The sequence below is a fragment of the Vitis riparia genome, chromosome 14 (assembly GCF_004353265.1).
Source record: "Vitis riparia cultivar Riparia Gloire de Montpellier isolate 1030 chromosome 14, EGFV_Vit.rip_1.0, whole genome shotgun sequence".
Lineage (NCBI taxonomy): Eukaryota > Viridiplantae > Streptophyta > Magnoliopsida > Vitales > Vitaceae > Vitis > Vitis riparia.
The window spans coordinates 1,774,312-1,794,182 of NC_048444.1; the positions used below are offsets into that span (position 1 = coordinate 1,774,312).

At 32.0% G+C, this 19,871-nt stretch overlaps 1 protein-coding gene across 1 annotated transcript; it reads right to left on the minus strand.

Moving 5' to 3' along the window:
- Positions 1-4,626: 4,626 nt before the first annotated feature.
- LOC117931084 (ABC transporter B family member 15-like) lies at positions 4,627-10,510 on the minus strand. The gene is made up of 7 exons (XM_034851946.1): positions 10,167-10,510; positions 10,006-10,060; positions 9,727-9,905; positions 9,171-9,628; positions 8,345-8,885; positions 6,983-7,879; positions 4,627-6,246 (listed from the first exon to the last, which is right to left on the minus strand). The coding sequence occupies exons 1-7, from the start codon at positions 10,377-10,379 to the stop codon at positions 4,861-4,863; spliced, it is 3,729 nt and encodes a 1,242-aa protein (XP_034707837.1). The 5' UTR covers positions 10,380-10,510; the 3' UTR covers positions 4,627-4,860.
- Positions 10,511-19,871: the final 9,361 nt, after the last annotated feature.

A 19,871-nucleotide genomic window follows, 5' to 3' on the forward strand; every position in this document is an offset into this window, starting at 1 on the left:
ATATATTAAAAATATGTTAAAAATATTTTAAGTTTCCAAACATATTTTTTTTCTACAAAAATCAAAAAATAATTTTGAAAAACTATTATTAAAAACTGTTTTTTATAATTATTTTTAAAAATAGTTACCAAACTTCTTAATTTATTATATAAGTTCAAAAATAAGGTTTGTTTCAGTGAAATAAAATTTTCCAAATTTAGCTATATAAATAAAATAATTCAAATAAGTATAAAAACTTTCATTAAGGCTAAAAAAAAATTAAAATTTTCAAAAGTTAATTCAAATATGAAGTAACATAAAAATGGGTTTAAAGTAACATAAAAAATAATTTATTAATTTAATATCTATTTTTATTTTCTTTTTTTTTATCTTTATTCTATTCTATCAAAATTTTCCTTAATTTTTTCAAACCAAATATAACCTTTAAGTTATTTTTGAAAATTAGTATATTTCAAATTCCAATCCTAATACATTTAATATTTCTAAGTCATTTTTGTGTGGTGAAATAACATTTTACTTTACTAATTTTAAAAGACTATTGATTATGTTTATTTTTTGGTTGAATAGCATAAATAAAAATAAGTAAAAAAATATCAACATTTATTACGAATAATAAAACTATTATCAATGATTAACAATAATTATCTTGTTTTATGATTTTATTTTTAAATTAATGTTATAATAAATATACATTTTTTAAATAAATATAAATATAATTCTAGGATTCCAAAATGAAATTTATGCTCTATTTGATCTCAATAAACTTGAGGAAAACAATAAATAAAAATGAAATATAGGATTTATTTTTTTTTAAGAAAAAGGTAAGAAAATACAGGATTAAATTTAAGTGAAATTTTCTCTTCTATTTCTTAAAATTTATTTATCTTGCTTTCAATTTCAAAAAATAAAAATAAATATATGATCTTTTAAGGGGAAAAAAACACCTAGGTTTTTAAAGTGAGCCATGCTCACTTTTATAATTATTTTTCTCAATTTTTATTTCAAATTCATAAATGCTATTTTCAAATTAGTAATCATCCCATACAATTATTATTATTATTTCACTATTTATTGGCTATGTAGGATGTAACCAAACAAGTAAAAAAAACAAACAAACAAAAATAATAATAAAATAATTTATCTAAAAATAAGAAATAATAATAAACACAAATAAAACAAAACAAACTAATTTTTATTTTAAGAAAATATCTCATTAGTATATTATACATTCCGAGTCAAAACCATATCCTAAAATTTTGAGTTTTTGTTTGGTAACTAAATTTTAAAACAATTATGAGCAATAATTTTTTATAATAGTTTTTAACTTATTTTCTAATGTTTAGTAGAATAAACAACTTTGAACAGTTCTAAGTAAAAACATGTATTCACCCATGATATTTGATTTTTTGATTTGTTTAATAATATTTTTTTCATAACATTATTAAACATGGTTCTCGATCATTTTTTTTAAATAAAATTTTATTTAAAAATTCAAATAATTTTTTTTTTTTTTATATATATATAATGTAAAAAGTTTTCAAAATATTATCCATGTTTTTAGTCTTATGCAATAAAAACTGCAAATATATCAAATTTGTTTTAAAAATAATAATATGTTTTGAGAAATTTAAGTTAAAAAAACAATTTTTAATATATTTTTGCAAAACAAAAAAAACTATTTTTAATAATAGTTTCCAAACAGACTTTAATAAGAAGGCTAGTACAATTTCCATCCAACCCAAAATATTGAAAACAAAATCAAAAAATATTTTCACCCAAATTGAAATTAAAGAATGAAAAAATTACTTATATTGTTTCACATTCATGAGATCCTTCAACAAGGAGCCAGAGGAAGCCTTGGTTAAATATAACTAGAAATGTCAAATAGATGTAAGGTCAAGTTATTTATGTAGTCCATTTAAATACATCTAAGAAAGGACAAGATTTCAAGCAAACAGTACATGTTAGGTAGCAAGGAGTATGCTCTATTATGACTTATGAGTATTAGGAGCAATGTTATTTATGTGAAACTTCATTTTTTATTAAGCTTTTGAAAATTTTCAATTTTGTAAGAAAATTGCATATTATTATGTTATATATATATATATATATACAAAATCATTTCAAAAAATTTACCATGGAGTGAATATCGGATAAGAAGATTTGCATGTTTATTATCATATGGTATGAAATATCTTAATATATTATTTACGTTAGATTTTGAAGTCTGAATTAGTTTTATTTTTCGCGGTCAAATTACTTGGTCCTAACATTTGATCGGTGATGGTGAAAAAATAATAGGAGTTGGAAGAGGCAGCAACCCTTAAGAGATTTTTTTTTTTTTTAAATGTAATGATTGACGAATTTGCTCGTATTATAGATGTTAATCCTTATGTTTTAGAGTTTTGTTTTAGAAATAGTGCAATTGTAACGGAGAGGTGTGTAAAAGTGCTTTTAGCACTTGTTTAAAAAAACCTTTTCATGAACAATCAATTTATTTTTTTATGCAAATAAAAAAATATTTTTAGTGCCATCAAAACATGATTTTAAAAATTGATTTTTAAAACTTTTATTAAATGTCTAATTTTAATAAAATTTATTTTTAAATGTTATCAAGTACTTCTAATCCTTAGAAAACCACATCACTAATTACAATCTTCACCATTGAGTTAAGAAATTGAATTATACATCGAGGTGGATAAGACAAATCCGATTAAACATTAGGTCGAGTTGGATTGTAGGCAAATAAACTTAATATTTAGGTCGAACTCATAATTGGATTAAACCCCTAATTATATGTATATATATATTTTTATTATTATTTTTCAAGCCGTGAGGGACATGCAATCTTATTTTACCAATGTTAGATAGGTGAAGTGTCTTAAATCAATTCAGTATTCAGTAACGCTGAAGTTGAAGAAGAAAGGGACTTTTGGTACCAACAGAAGATAATATATAGGTAAAAATCCCTTTCTCAGTGTCTATATGGATGTGACTCTCTATGTAAACTACTTTGTTATCAACAAAGTTCATTCTTATCAAAAACAGGTTATGCACTTTTTGACACTTTCTCTACTGTTCTTAATTGGTTTTGAGGGTTCCCCATGTTCAAAAAGAAGCCTAAATTAATATGAAATCCTGCCTCTAACAATCTGATGCCCAGCCATAACATTTTCCTTTACAATATGGTTGATGATTAAATGGGGAGCCCTCTGGTTTCAAATTTCAAGTCAAGAAAAAGCAATAAGACAGAAAAAATACATAGTAAAGGTTGAAAAGTGAGTTCCATTTTAGAGTTGTGAGCTGAGTGGAATGGCAATATAGCCCATATGCCAAAACACCAAAAAGGCAAAATTTCAATCATTGAATTGAGAGCAACTTGAGTTTTGGGGCCTTTTCTTTTCTGTAGCCCATAGTATTTGGGCTTGGGCTTCGTCTTGGCTTTTTCTTAAGAGGCCTATGGGGAATTTGGGCATTGGCTCTGCTCACAGTCCATCAAAAGGATCCTTCACATACTGAATCCTGAAATCAATCAATGAAGTCTAATACTGTCGAAATAAGACGCATATTCTTATTGTTCCATACATCGACCAAGACACATGTCATTACGCCTCCACTTGGTCATTGACCAGACATGGGCTGTGGGGCATTGCAGAAATTCATGTTTTCACCATTATAATCTCAGTGGATAGTGACGGCCAGAAAAGCAATACACAAATTCGTTTGTCTGGTAAGAAACTAGTGTGATGAGCAATCATGGAACTTGAAAGGTGGCGAGGCATTATTACCTTGGATGAATGCCTGAGATCAAGAAGTTTGTCTGTCGTACAAACCTAAACTCCCTCGAATTGACTTGTGCACCTTATCTTTTGTTGAAAATATCTATTTTTTTTCTTTAATGGGATGACAAAGGAATTGGCTCTTTTATACACACCCATCACTAACATTAAAAGAGAAAAAAGAAAAAACTCAAATCAGAATAAAAAATTATTTAATTTTTCTCTTTTTCTACCATGTAAAAAATAAAAAGTATTTTTCATAAGTTATGAGAAATTTCCATTTAAAATATTTTTTTTGGAGCAAGATAGAAACTGTTTAAATAATCAAAATGGGGTCAGGCTGATTACCATCCCAACTCTTTTGGATGACATGTAAACACAAAGATCCTTAAAATTGCACCTCGATTTATCCCCATTTGTTAAGACTTGAGAGTAGGGTGATTCTTTCCAACAAGAAAAAGACAAAGACGAACCATCTTTGCGGGACAACACAAAGATCCTTAAAATTTCACCTCGATTTATCCCCATTTGTTAAGACTAGAGAGTAGGGTGATTCTTTCCAACAAGAGAGAGACAAAGACGAGCCATCTATGCGGGGCCTCGAATCTCCGTATGGATGATATTGGAGTACCTCGCATATTACCAGTAAAATATCTAAGTTTCAATTTGCGATGATTGCATTTCATATTGGAGTTGGTTGTGTGCTGAACCCCAACATAAGAATCGACTTTTTATTTTTGTTTTTGGCGGGTGGTGCTGCAATCTCATATCAGATTCCATCCTTTGTCTCTATTCACAAACATTCCAAATTTTAATAATTGTTCAAGTTTGGACAATGACACAAAAATTGAAATTAATTTTTGGATAGCTGTTGTTCTATACAGCAACCACGTAGCATTAGTATTATTATTAATATTTACTAAGAAAGGGGCACAACATAATGGGAGACGAGGGTCGACTTCTGATTGGAGAAACAAATATCTTAGGTTTTGGTATGCAGAGATTGTTGGGCCTCCATGAATATGTCTTATGATGGCAAACAAAAGCCTATTTCATCGCAAAGGCATCTTATCTTCGCCCTCTAGTTGACCATGTTGGAGGTGTTGGGCCTCCTTTGGAGGTTCACTAGCGAGTAGTACGCACCACTGGGGCCTTTTCCTAACAAGGATGAGTGGGTCCCTTTCTCCACCACTTTTCCTTTATCCAAAACCGCTATGAGATCACAATTCTGTATGGTACTCAGCCTGTGGGCCACCACCACACTCGTCCGCCCCACCATCACGCGCTCCAGAGCATCCTGCACCACCTTCTCTGATTGGCTATCCAGTGCGCTCGTAGCTTCGTCAAGCAACAGCACCGCCGGGTTTTTTAGTATGGCGCGGGCTATAGCGACACGCTGCTTCTGCCCACCGGAGAGTTGTACTCCTCTGTCACCACACCACGTATCATAGCCATTTTTTAGTCCCGCAATGAAATCGTGAGCGTTGGCTGCCCTTGCGGCTTCGATGATTTCTGATTCGTCGATTTTATCAGATGCGCCGTAGGCAATGTTTTCTCTTATGGTGCCTGCGAACAGTGTGGGCTCTTGACTCACTAGTGCGATGTGTTTTCGTAGTACTCTAAGGTGATAGGATCTTATATCTTTACCGTCGATTTTGACGCTTCCTTGGAGTGGGTCGTAGAATCTTTCTACTAATCCGATGATAGTTGACTTACCGGACCCACTCTGTCCTACAAGTGCCGTTGATTTTCCGGCGTCTATATTGATTGAGAAGCTTTTAAACACAAGTACATCAGGTCTAGCCGGGTAAGCAAAGTCCACATCACGAATTTCAACTCGACCAATTATTTTTTCGGGTTGGTGACCATCCGGATCTTCGGGTTCTATTCGTGTGTAGCGGTCAAGGACTGCGAAAACCGAACCAACCGCGTCCGACCCTTTGGCGAGATCACTGGTCATGCTTCCGGCATCGGCAATGACACGGCCGGTGCTTACTAAGATCATGAATGTCTCAAACAATGCTTTTGATGAAATATAGCCTTGTGAGATTAACTTACCCCCATACCAAAAATCCAGAGCCCAAGTACATGTCATGAGGCTTTGGGAGGTTCCGAGTCCGATCCCAGCGAACCATGATTGACGGATACTTTCCCGTAGGGGACCTTCCTGTGCGGCCTCAAGCATTTTCAGGATTCGGGCTTGGGATGAAAAGGCTGTGATGATTCGGAGATTAGAGACTGCTTCAGCGGCAAGCTTGCTGCTTTCTTCTTGGGCCTTGATACCCTTAGCGGACATGCTTTTGAGAAGCACCCGTCTTGTGTAGTAGCAGACTATAATCAGCGGTTGAACCGCTATCATCACCACAGCAAGTCTCCACGCAATGACCAGACCCATTGTGCAGGCGATGATCACAGCTGAGAAGGTTTGGACAAGAAGCGCCATTCGATCACCCACTAATGATCTCACCTGCCGAAAAAAATCACAAATAAACATAATGAGATGCCCACGTAATGAATGTTATTAATGTTGTTGGTCATGCCTCTAGGGCCATAGGGTGACCCAATCCTGAAGCTGGATTGAGTCTGCCCATAGCCTCAGAGACTCTTTTAATCATTGAACATAATCAGTGATCAAACTATCTTAATTAATTTATTAGTGATTAGCGTGTTCCAATAGTTTAAGCTAAAAACAAGTCACCATCTAGCCAGGCTACTAGTTCATTGCAAACTAAACATGATTGGTATATAAAGAATAACAATTAAAAAAAATATGAAAACAAAAGACATAACGTCACACATGACCTTATCGTGGACATTCCCAGCCATAAATTTACAAAAATTTTAAGCTTTAAAAAAATGAAGGTGACTATGCCTTTGAACTAAAGTTAGCACCTTGGATACGGCGACAACTTGATATTGTTTTCAGTCTACTTAAAAGTCTCGCAAAAGATACATTTTCTTAAGCATAGAGGCATAGGTAAAACAAGATGGGTGGTAATATAATATACCTAATAATTTTTCATAAATTAAGAGGTCCAAAGGTGGGTTACATTTCCTTTAATCATTGCATGTCCGGCATCTATTAAAGTTTATCATTCACAGTTCTAATAATTTGGCTAAAAAAAACACAAAAAGGGAAAAAGTGACGTCAATTTTGAGTTTTTTAATAATTATTTTTTATAAATTTCAAATAATGAACTTACCACATTGGCATCTTTGGCGAGCCTAGAGCAAATGGCACCAGTGGAGTTCTGGTCTTGGTCAAACCACCCTACTTCAAAAGTCAGAATCTTTGAAAACATCCTCTCTCTCACCCGCTTGGTCAGGTACTCTCCCATGGCTGCAAAATTGTAATGTTGGCTGATATTTACCAGGAAGGAGAACACAGCCAATCCAACAAAACAAAGCGCATATGTTCTGGTTTTTTTTTTGATTTCATCATGTTCAGGGAAGAAATAAACCGATATCATCGATCCCATTGCGAATGCATACACTGGTTGAACGGCACCAAACAAGACTGCACTCAAACATCCCATGCTAGCTTGCTTCCACTCAGGAAGGTTCATTGCCAGCAGTCTCCGGAAAGACGGCACCGGAAAGTCTTGCTCCGCCGCAGTGAATACTTCTCCGGCGGGCCGGCTTGGTGCGTTTGAGTTGGCGGAACTCGAGCGGCTGACAAGAGAGAGCCTGCGGCTGCTGGTGCTGTGGAGATCCATGCTGGTTGAGATCGCGGCGGTTGAGGAGATCGGGAGTGAAGGGGCCTCCGACTTCTCGGTTTGCTGGAGGCGGACGAGGGAAGTGTAGAGTCCGTCGTCGTTCTGGATGAGGTCGTCGTGAGAGCCGGTCTCCATGATCTGGCCATTCTGGACGACAGTGATGATGTCCGCGTTGCGGATGGTAGAGAGGCGGTGGGCGATGATGATGGTGGTGCGGCCAACGGCCGCATTGTCTAGGGCTTCTTGGACGACTCGCTCCGACTCGGAGTCTAACGCGCTGGTTGCCTCGTCGAGGAGGAGGATTTGTGGGGCTTTGATGATGGCGCGTGCAATGGCGATTCTCTGTTTCTGGCCTCCAGACATTTGAACTCCTCTCTCCCCCACCTGCACACATGTTTATCATCTTTTAATTATTACTCTACTTCAAATTTCCAATAATGATAATAATAAATTCCAAAAAACATTTTTAATATTTGTTTGAACCTAAATTTTGAGGGTGGATGGGCATGAGTGGATCACTCATGAAATCTACATAATATTATTTTTAATTATAAACTAAATTTTGTTATAATGAGTGGTTCTCCATGAAAGTTAGGAAAAATGTCTACATTGATTTGCTTAATAAATAATAAATTTATAGTATACTATGGTGTATATAAAGAATTGAAATGCGTAGGCTTAATTTGATGTATTTTAAAACGTATTCATTAGATGATAAGAGTCCGGTAAAAAGTGATTTACAAGATGCAAGAAGACCAAAGTTGCTAGCTAAAGAAGAAAAAGGAAAAAAAGGAAAAGAAAAAGGGGGGAGGAGATGGTCAGGGAAGCGACAAGGAAAGTAGAACGAACCTGGGTATCATACCCTTGAGGCAACTGACAAATGAAATTATGAGCATTAGAAGCTTTGGCAGCAGCAACTACCTCCTCCATTACAGCGTCCTCTTTTCCGAAAAGTATGTTCTCTTTAATGGTGGTTGCAAAAAGTGCTGGTTCTTGGCTCACTAAGCCCATCTGTGACCTCACCCACTTGAGCTGTAGCTTATCAATGGCCACCCCATCAAGAAGAATCTCCCCACCAAGTGGGTCATAAAACCTCTGCAACAGAGATATCGCTGTGGACTTTCCGGACCCGCTGCCTCCGACCAATGCCACTGTTTTCCCCGCCGGGATCTTCAGATTGAACTCTTTAAAAATTATGCTCTCCGGCCGTGATGGGTACGCGAATTCTACGTGTCTGAATTCCACTTCCCCAGATACGTTTTCTAGGATTTGGCCCTCCATGTTGTCTGAATCGATCTTTGGGACTCTTTTTATCATCTCCATTATTCGCTCTCCCGCTGAGCATGCTTCCGAGAAGTACTTCAGGTTGGATAATCCGGCACCCAGTGATCTGACAATTGAGAATAACAGAAATTGTTAGCTTTTTTTTTTCTTGAGCGAAAAGCAGAAGATGGGAGTGAAACAGAGAATGTGTTTGGTGTGTGATGACGGGTTTTGAAGAGTATAACGAAAATTCATGGATGGTGGGTGGTAAAGAAGAACAGAGGATATGGGCACCCCAATCTGGAAAAGTTAACGTATTTTCCGAATAATATTGCGAAAATAAAAAAATACCCAGGTTGAAGAATAAAAATAAATGGAAAAAAAAAAAAGGAAGAAGAAGAAAGATTATTACAGTCCACCGACAGCGATGGCAGCCCCTACGACGAAAACAGTTCCTCCACGAGCTCCGTGATACATGACCATTCTGCTACCGTACCAACTCATGAAAGACCATATGGCAAAAACGATACCGTTGCTACCAATGGCCAAGCCCTTGGCCAAACCCTGGCGCAGACCCAATTTCACAGAGCCTTGGAGAGCTGCAGAGAAATCAGACTGGGTTTTGCTCTCTCCAACAAAGGAGTAAACGGTTCTGATGGAAGAGATGGCCTGCTCTGCTATGGTACCAGCCTTGTTGTACTCTTCCCTGATCTTCCTCGCCAGGCCCATCAGTGTCCGTCCGTACATCAACCCAGGAATCACAAGAACAACGACAAAGGGAAACCCCACAATAGCTAGCCTCCACAGCATAGCGAAGGCCGCTATGTAGCTCCCTAAGAAAGTCGCAGCGTTCATCAAGAAGTTTGGGACCTGCAGAGATGAATTCATTCCAGTGAGATTGGAAAAAAAAAAAAAAACAACAACAAAATCATGAACATGTGACACACAGCAGCATTGAAAGAACCAACCTTTTCGCTAAGAACATCTTGAATCACGAGACTATCGTTGGAGACGCTGGTGATGACCTCTGCTGTGCTGGTCACATGCAAATCGAAATAGCCCACGTCCTGCCTCAGCACTGCTTTCAGATATCTAGCCCTCATCCTTGTGGCTTGTCTCTCTGCTGTTCTTGACCAGCAATATCCCTCTGAAAATCAAAACAAAACGAGCAAAGTCCAGTATTCAATCTCTGACTCAACCTTGGAAAAAACACAAAAAAGGAAAAACAAAATCAAAGTAAAACCCACCTAGGAAACAAGCAACCCATGACCCACAAGCAATGTACAGCAAAGTCACTGCATTCTGTCACCCAAAACCCCAAATCCCGGTTAGCTTAATTATACATATACCCCTGTGTATACATAAATATAGAAAGAGAAAGAGAAACAGAAACAGAAAAACAAAGGACCTTGTTGATTTTATCAACGAAGGCATCAGCTGCAGAAGTTGAGGAACTGCCGATATTATTCATAATCTCGCTGGTCACATACAAAACCACCGGCATGGAAAACCCATCACCCAGAGCTCCGAGGAACCCGAAAGCCATCAACCACAAATCTGCAGCGTCGGCATGCATGAAAATGGACCGTACAGAGCCATTGCTCTTCTTCCTCCCACCCATCTCCCTCCCACACACAACAAACACAGTGGAGATTCTCAACAAACCACCACCCTCTTGGGTGCTCGATCTTTTCTACTTTCTACCGTTTGCTTGCTTCCAAAAAACGTTTTTGTCCTTTTCAAATACTAGTGCGAGAAGAAGTGAATGGGAGCGATGGGTATATATAATAGAAATGGGGAGTGAGAATTGTATTTGTTGTTGTACAAAGTGGTTAGAATACTGATTTCATGTGTATTTTTCGTCTTTAATCTCCATGAACATGTGCTTCGCATAGATCATGGTTGACTTTAATCTCTCATACAAATTTCGTCAGTAATGACGCCGTTTTGGGTTCATGGGTCCCACTCCTCCGCCCCTCTGTTTTTTCTATTTTAAGAAATATTTCCCCCAGATATTACTCTGCTGTACTCGTACATAATCTAATATCTATTTTTTTTTAATTTCATTTTTTACCAATCCCACATGGAGAAAATCAATTCTCATTTTATATATATATTTTTTTCAATTTTTATTTTTAGGAGATTCTCAATTCTTCATAAGCCGATTCTGAAATATTTCATGTGATATTTAGTAGGTTCTCAAATCATAATGGGATTCTAACACCTGGAAAAGACAAAGCAACCTTTCACCTAGTCCGAAATCTTCCTTACTGGTAAAATCAATGTCTAAAAGATTTTGTGAAGGAAACAACAATCCCATCATTCTGACGGTTATTTGATTAAAAGGGTTACTACAAACCCAAAATTTAAAATTTAGCCTTTTTTATTTTTTATTTTAACAATAATACCTTTATTATTTTATTATACTTTTTTTTTTCTTTGAAAACAAATATATAAAATTTTAAAATAATAAAAAATATTTATATAAAAAATTAGTTATTTTTCAAATAAAAACATATGAGAGATTAAATTCATAATTTGAGAATTATCACATCATTTTAGTCAAATATTTTTTATATTTAAGATTTAATTAATATTCATTTAAATTAAGCACCTTAAGTTTAATTAAGCCTTATATTTAATTAATAATTTTAAATATGATTAATTTATTTTTAGGAAAATGGGAATTAGATGCATTAGAATAAAAATATTTGGAAAATATTGATAACTTTATAGTTTTTGAATGTAAAACCTAAAGTATGTTTTTTTTAAATGACAAAACTTGCAATAAAAATTATTTTTATTTTTATTTTTATTAATTATAAAATAAATTTTTATTTTATAAATCCGAAATATCACATAAACAAAAATTTTAATTTTTTTAAAACTAAATATATAAATTATCAATAAAGAACTTTTTTATACATATATAAATTAAATCAAAAAAAGAAACTTTTATTCTCCCATATTTACATTGATAAAAGAGGTTATAAAAGTAGATAAGAATATCTCCGACATTGAATGGGGAACAATACAATGAAATAATGAGATAATTGAGTGAATGAGAAAATAATTCATAATGGTTTGTAGTATTTGTTTCTAAGAAAAAAAACATATTTTCTCAAATATTCTTATTTTATTTTATTATTATTATTACTATTCTTTTGAATTTTCATATGAAAAAAATTAATTACGATTAAAGAGATGATAAGAGAACTCAAAAAAATTGGGATGTATTTTAGGAAAAATAATTCTCATTTCATATACTGGAATAATGCCTACCTCCTATTACCTGAAAATATCCTTATACGTATATATGAGTTGTCACGCATATTAATCTAATTCACATAAAGTTTTCGGGTAATACGAGATAAACACTATTCTAATGTATGAAATAAGAATTAGTTTCCTCAAAATGCATTTCTATTAAAATAATTTTTTTGAGTTATTATTTTCATCCATATTTTATAAATAGTGAATGTTTAGATTGGAGTCGGATGGTCTTGTTATAAGAGGGGTATTATTGTGATTTTATTAATTTAAGATATTATAAATATAATAATTGTTTGCAGAATTTTCTTTTATTGTTATATTCAATAATTATTCATTAAGCAATCAAATGTGGTAGTTAATGCCTAAACTCATAGAAGAAAAAAGAAAGAAAAAAAAAAAACTATGCAAGAAAATATTGAAAAGGGTTATCCGTTGAATTATGTCTTCAAAGTGGATAGTTCAAAATGTTGAACAACAAGAAGGCAAGTAAGTCAAGAAGAGTGACTGAGATTTTAGCTTTATTGAACGTGTGAGAAATCTTTATATTCACTGTAAAATAGTATAAAAATTAAAAGATATTTTTATCAAAATTAAAAATATTTTAATCAAATAAATTATATATTAGTATTTTTGAATAATTATTATGGATGAGATATTTCATGACTGGGTTGATGAGCCCATGCCTTAACTTAAGGGAGGCATAATAACAATATTATCATCTCTTCTACGTGTCACGTGTTCCTTCTTGCCTTTTTCCTTTTTCTCGTCTTCTATCATCCATTACTACTTAATTGGATGTTGGAGAAAGCAGTGCCCCTTGCCATCATGCCATGGAACTTGTGCAAAGACCCAAATGACCAAAATGCCCAAATTTTCATTCAATGCCCATTTTCCTTCAAAAGTCTTGGAATTTGTAATCTTTTTCAGACTTTGTACTACGATTTTATGCTTATATTCTCGGTCAAATCAATACATCATCATATGTAATTGATAATGAAAAGTCCCTTGCACGTTTTTTTTTTTTTTAAAAAAAAAATTATAAAGGAAAATAATTTGTATCATTTAATACACCCTCACACACTTTCCTAGAAATTGGGTATCGTGTAATGTGACCAAAATTATATTTGTAGAGGGTATGGTTAGATCTTAGAAATAACAATAATGTATAGTTATTACTAATATATTGGTTAATCCAAATATAAAAATTATAATAAATTTAAAATGAATTCAACCAAACATATTTATTTATGCTTGATTGATATAGTCAACTAAAAAATGCATAAATCACGTGACTCGGAAGTCATGTTTCGAACCCGTTTATTTAATTTAATAAATATCAAAACTTTTAAATTATATTTGGTTTTAGAAAATTTGGGAGAAAAATATTTAAAAAAATAAAAATGAGAAAAAAATTTAAACATAATAAATTAATTTTATATATTTTTTCAAATTTATTTGAAGTTCCTATTATATAAAGATTAAATAATTAAAAACTATATAAAATTTAATTATACATATATACTTTGCACATAGACAAAAACAATATTTTTTTTAGATTTATTGATAATATTTAAAAATAAAATTTAAAGAAAATTTCTTAAAAATAATTCTATCTAAAATCTCAAATACAAAACATAACTTTTACCCTTTTACCTCTTATTTAAAAAAAAAAATACAATTTTAAATATTTTTGTTTTTAATTATTATTTAACAACTCGTACAAAAATAATTGAAATAATTATAAAAAATAATTTATTAAAAAAATGGAAAAGCAGTTTTGATCAAAATTCTCACAAATATATATATATATATATATATATATATATATATATATATAATTATATATACATTTTAAATTAAAAAAAATAATCGTTACCAAACACAGTGACGTGCATACCTATAAGAATACCACGTATCCTCGTGTTATTTTTCTATTTTTTTAATAATTTTTTTTTTCAATGCAACGACGAAAACATTTCGTATACACACAATTCATAGCTTGAGAAACAAGTAAAGTATAAGTCATAACAAGTAAAGTAGGAATAAGTCATTTAAGGTAGACTGGATGAAATTATGATGACATCCTTTCCCAGCTGAACTCTCACTACAAGAAGTGAACAAATTCACTTTTGCATGCCCCCTTTCCTCTTCTCACAAGGGCGTCTAAAGCCACTTACAACCATCTTCATTTTATTTTATTTTTTAATTTTATTTAATTATTAATAATGGATTGTATAAAGAAAAAAAAGTCATAAATTGTTGTTACTATAAATAGGAAAGGATTCTTGCGTTAGAGGAAGGTTTTTAACGTGAAGAATAATTCCAATAATTACAAAAATTTTAAGTGCCCTATACTTTGATTTTGATTTTAAAAATAAAAAAATTAAATCCTAAATAAAATGAAAAGTGCTTTGATATAAAAGTAATAACAACTTTGATTTGAAAAAAATTTAACTCTTTCATTCTATTTAAAATTAATAAACAGTAAATAATTAAAATAGATTAAGGGTTTAAAAATGAGCGGTAGTTATAATGACACTTAAACTAGAAATAGAATTAAGATGCCTTTCACGATAATTTTAAAAATTGTTTCAAATATTTTTAATATTAAAAACAAAAAAAATGTTAAAAACACTAAAGACACTTATTGGTCAGTTAGAATACTCACCCTCTCACTCATCATGTTAAAAAAAATTATTTTGTTTTTAAATAAATTTTAAAAATCATTATTTTTATTGATAAATCTTAAAAAATTATTATATTTTAAATAAAATATAAATATATTCAAGACAACACTTTTTTAGTATTTACATTTTTAAGCCATTTTTAAAATCATAACAATTGAGGGAGATTAAAATAATATTTGATAATTATTTTTTAAAATAATTTTTTATTTTTATTTTTTATCAATCAAAAAATAAAAAATAATTTTATATTTTTTAAATAAAAAAATAATAAAAAGTAAAATAAACATAATTAAAAATATAAAAAATAAATTAAAATATATTTTAAGATAAAGTTTTATTAACTTTCCAAAACTCTTTTAAAGATCACTTCCATGGCTTGAGGTGGTTGACTTTTCCTCTACTCTCTTGGGGGATGGGAGCCAAGGTAAGACCGTAAGAAGCCTCAGATTCGATGCATGGAATATTATTGTCTTTCACACCGCCTTAACATGAGGTCATAATCTTTTACATTAATTATCATTATTATTTTACACAAGGGACGGTTCCATGTCTTATGGGGGACTGCAAATTAAGACGTGGCAAGAAAGTTTACCAAATCCCAAGACCGACTCTTGTTTACTTGCCACGTAAGTAATTGGCATGCGGTCATATCATTTCTTATCTCTTAAATAGCCCTTTGAAACTCCCAAAAAAAAAAAAGGCATTTATATAGATAGTTAATTCCCCACCCTCTAACCTATCATTTGGATAAGCTCAAGGATGGATCAGCTCAAGGTGTAGGGTGTTGCAGCACAGTCTAACTGCAAGTGGGCGCTGACCCTAACTGCAGGGATAGATTGTCAGCCACTTCCACAAGCATCTTATGCTACAGTGCTGCTTTATTTTGTATCATTATTATTCTTAATTTTTTTTTTCTTTTAAAAATTACAGCAATAAGACCATCTACGTTTATGGTTTAAAAATGTTTTAATATATATATATATATATATATATATATATAAAGCTGATCAAATAATTCCCGATAATAATGATTATGTACCGGATTATCCATATAATATATAAAAAAACCATATATATAAATAACACTTGCTTCTTAAAAAGAGACTAAATAAAAAAAGTATTCCATGTAATTTGATTGAATAGTCAATCAATTCTTTGTTGTTTAAAGAAATCCTCCACTTTAATTGATTTATTATTATTATAAAAAAATATGATCCTTATGGGTCGAATCATCAGTATGATATATAAAAAAAGTTATATCTATTTATTATATATATATAACGATATATTTTTCTTATATATACTCATATTATGTTTTTTTTTTTATATTTTCACACTATACTTTCACATCTTATATATTACACACTTATTTCTTAAAAAGAGTTTGAAAATATATTTGATGTCATTTGATTAAATAGTCAAATAGCTCCTTACTATTTGAACAAACCTTCTACTTTAATTATTTTTTTTTCCCCATAATTTTCACATTTTCCTTAAAAAAAAATAAAAATAAAAAATCAAACAATTCCCAATCTTAATACATTGGATCATTCATATAATATACAAAAAGAAATAATATATATGTTTTGCTTACAATTTCATACTATATTTTAATTATTAGGTTGGTTAGTCAATCAGTTCCTTATTATTTGAACAAACCTTCTACTTTAACTAATTTTTTTCCTCATAAATTTCACATTTTCCTTAAAAAATAAAAAAAATAATAAAACAATTCCCAATCATGATCTTTATACATTGGATCGTCCAAATAATATACAAAAAGAAATAATATATATGTTTTGCTTACATTTTCATGCTATATTTTAATTATTAGGTTGTTTATTTTTATAATATTTTATTTATATTAAATGTTAAAAAGTAACAAAAAAAATTAACATATTATATTTTCTATTTAACTAAAAACTTATATTAAGTTGTGAAAAAAAAACCATTTACGTCAAAGAAAAAAATTACTTCCAATAAAAAACTAAAAAACCCAATACCACTAACATTATAAATTGAAAAACCCCACGTGACATTAAATTTTATTAATAATTGAAAGGTTAAGAACAAGAAAAAACAATCATTATCATTGTATTTTCATCATAAGTGAAGCAATTATAATTTTAAAAAGTCAACTTGACCTTAAATCTTATCCATGATTGAAAGACTATAAAATTATTATTATAATTATATTTCAAAAGGAGCATAATAATTATAAATAGAGAAAACCCACATTAATACGACTGAAAATTTTGATGAGTATAATTTGACAAAAGCATAAATAGATTAGGGATAGATTTGAAAATTATTTTTAAAATTTTTATTTAGCAAGAATTTGTTTTAAAATCCCAATTTAGGCTTAGTCAAAAATTAATTTATTTAATTTTTATTTCAAATTTTAGATAAAAAAAATATGCTTCTTAAATAAATAAATAAATTATAATTTGAATCCACTTATAAATAATATTAAAAAATTAAAACGGGGCCGGAATGGGAAAATTTCTTTGGACACGTTGCTTGAACCCCGTCTCGTCACCTGTAGCCAAATAAGGTGGTGTGTTCTTAGTGGAACACAAAGCATGGACAGGAACTCCTCAATAATGATTTTGTGTTTTATTCTACTACTTATTTCTTCTTTGATTTGCTCACTCTTGGATGGGCCACTGCACTTTAATCATCATAAGCCTCTCAATTTCTCTTTTATGACCCATTTTCTCGATATCCAAACACTCGACATTCGTTTCATAGACCATTAATTAAACCCCCCACCAAATATATATATATATATATATATACAGAGCAAATTGAAGAACCCAAGCACAATATTGCTCATTACATTGAAATATGCACCACCCACACAAGTTTCTTCCAAAGGAGAAGAATCTTGGTTTGCCATTAATTCTCCACGCCATTTCTTTATTGAAAGTACCAGGCCCACATTGATTCTTGGGAGCTATTTTCCTGAGAAATTGTGTATATTTAGAAAAAGAGTTGAAGGGCCAGAGACCATGCATATGCGCAATCCCCATTATTATGTTGCCTGGTTATGGATTTCTATGATAATAAAAAATACAACCAGTATCTATGCAAATTTTTGACTATTAAATAAGATAATTATTAGGGACACCTTTATGCAACTTTATTCATTCCGGCTGTCTCCTACTTGCTTGTGTGCAGTACTGGCTCTAGGGTTGGAGAGGGGAGGGGAAAATAAAAAGAGAAATTTAAAGGAAATCACCACAGCATGATATGCTACAGTATGAGTTGGGCGCTGCCATGCTACTGTAAGAGAATCGATTCATTGCGTTAATTATGTGACTAGACAACCACACCACCTGTATGACACAATGTGCACTTATAAATGTATGGGCATCTAGGTCTCTTCACTAATCATCTCTTGTATAGAAGTTTGTTACCTAATGCTAATATAATGGTAACACAAATAAATACATTTTTGTCTTTCTATCTATCTATCTATCTATTCACGTGATTTATGTTTCCACTAAAAAAAGAGAGAAAAGACAAAGGGTTTTTGATCCAGTAGAGTGTTTTTTTCTGGGTTCTTTTTTCTTCTTTTACTTGATTTACTGAATGAGACAAGGACGGTTCTAAAAGAAAATGTGACATCATAGTCCACAAGAATGGTAATTAGTGGATTGATTACTGTCCCTCTCAAACATGATTTTCAGTGACGCTATGTTTGAAGTAGTTCACTTCAGTGGCTTCCTAGTTATCAACAAGATAGTTGAGAATAAGCAGGAGCCCCCATTAACAGATAGGCAAATGGACTTCCACTCATCAAACTGATGAGAAAGGGAACTCTTGCGTCTTGACATGCTTAGAAACTTGCCCACATACAACACTTTAGAAGTATGGTTGGAAGTTGGAAGTTGGGGCAAGCTCTAAATGGGCAAAGCAATAGACGTGGGAAAATTGCAGGAGAAACTCTAAATGGGCAAAGCAATGGACTGAGGGGGGGAAATTTGCAGGAGAAAAAAAGGTGATGGTAATCAGGCGTCTATTGGTGTTGTTCTCCCATACATGTCACCTCAAGTTTTAATCAGTGTATCGGCAGAATTCATCATTGGGTGGGAGTGATACCAAAACAGACATGAAAGGACTATATGTTAATAGTTACAGTTGGGTGATGGTATCCATGGCATTGGCGATAGGGTTTTTTCCCATTAGAGAACTGCTTTTACTATATCTGTGAAAAGGCTTCAATCAAATCTAAGAGGGCAGTTGCTGGGGGATTCGGAATATGGAAAGAAATTTAGTGGAGCTTTTAGCTTTTTGATGGTCCTCAATTGCAAGTCCAGTCGTGTCCCTTTCAATGGGCTGCATAAGGGCCCCCCACCCGCCCTTAATGCATTTTAACTTGAATTATCGGAGGCATTCAGACACTTGTTCATTGCGCATGTACTGTGGTGCCTGCACGCCCACACTCACCCGCAGCGGAATCCTGATTCCTGAGTAGGGCAGCAAAGCAACCAACCAACCAATTCTCGCAGGGGGCTAGGAGCTAGGAGCTAGGCCTCTTTAAAGTCACATGCTGAGGAAGTACTTGTTTAAGATTTGAACCCCAGCCCCGTTATCTTTCTTTAGGTATTCTCATGACTACCATGTCGGACAACACTTGCATGATTTCAACCCCGTTATCTTGTTTTTGCCATTTCTAGCAGGCCTTTATTTTCTACGAGTAACTTGTTGGCAATGATGAAGTAACAGAAATATTCGTGAAATATGGTTGAAAATTTTAGACAACAATTATGAAAAACAATTTTGATGGATGAAAGTTGAATAAAACTTGCTAAAATAATTTTAAAACCCTTCAAGATTATATTTGATTACGAATGTATCATAAAAAGAAAAAAAAAAATTTTCTTATGTTCTATTATTCAATAAAATTTGTATAAAAAGTCTAATTTAATTAAAATTAATTAAGAGTTTATACATTGTCGGATTATTTAATCTTAATATCAAAGGGTTAAAATAAATGAAGTATTTATTTTTTCAAGTTTTTTAGAAACTAAATATAATCTAAAAAATAATAAAATAAATAATAATAACGTTGAAGTATTTTCTTTTATATGATCAAAATTAATAAGACTTACATTTATAATCTTTCAATTATTTCATAAAATTTTGAA

Bases quoted from the DNA above. Each gene is read 5' to 3' on its own strand.
- LOC117931084 (XM_034851946.1), bottom strand. From the start codon at position 10,379: ATGGGTGGGAGGAAGAAGAGCAATGGCTCTGTACGGTCCATTTTCATG. The intron at 9,629-9,726 runs GTTGGTTCTTTC...TCATCTCTGCAG, and splicing joins AAGATGTTCTTAGCGAAAAG to GTCCCAAACTTCTTGATGAA. The intron at 6,247-6,982 runs GTAAGTTCATTA...TTTTTTCGGCAG, and splicing joins TCGCCAAAGATGCCAATGTG to GTGAGATCATTAGTGGGTGA.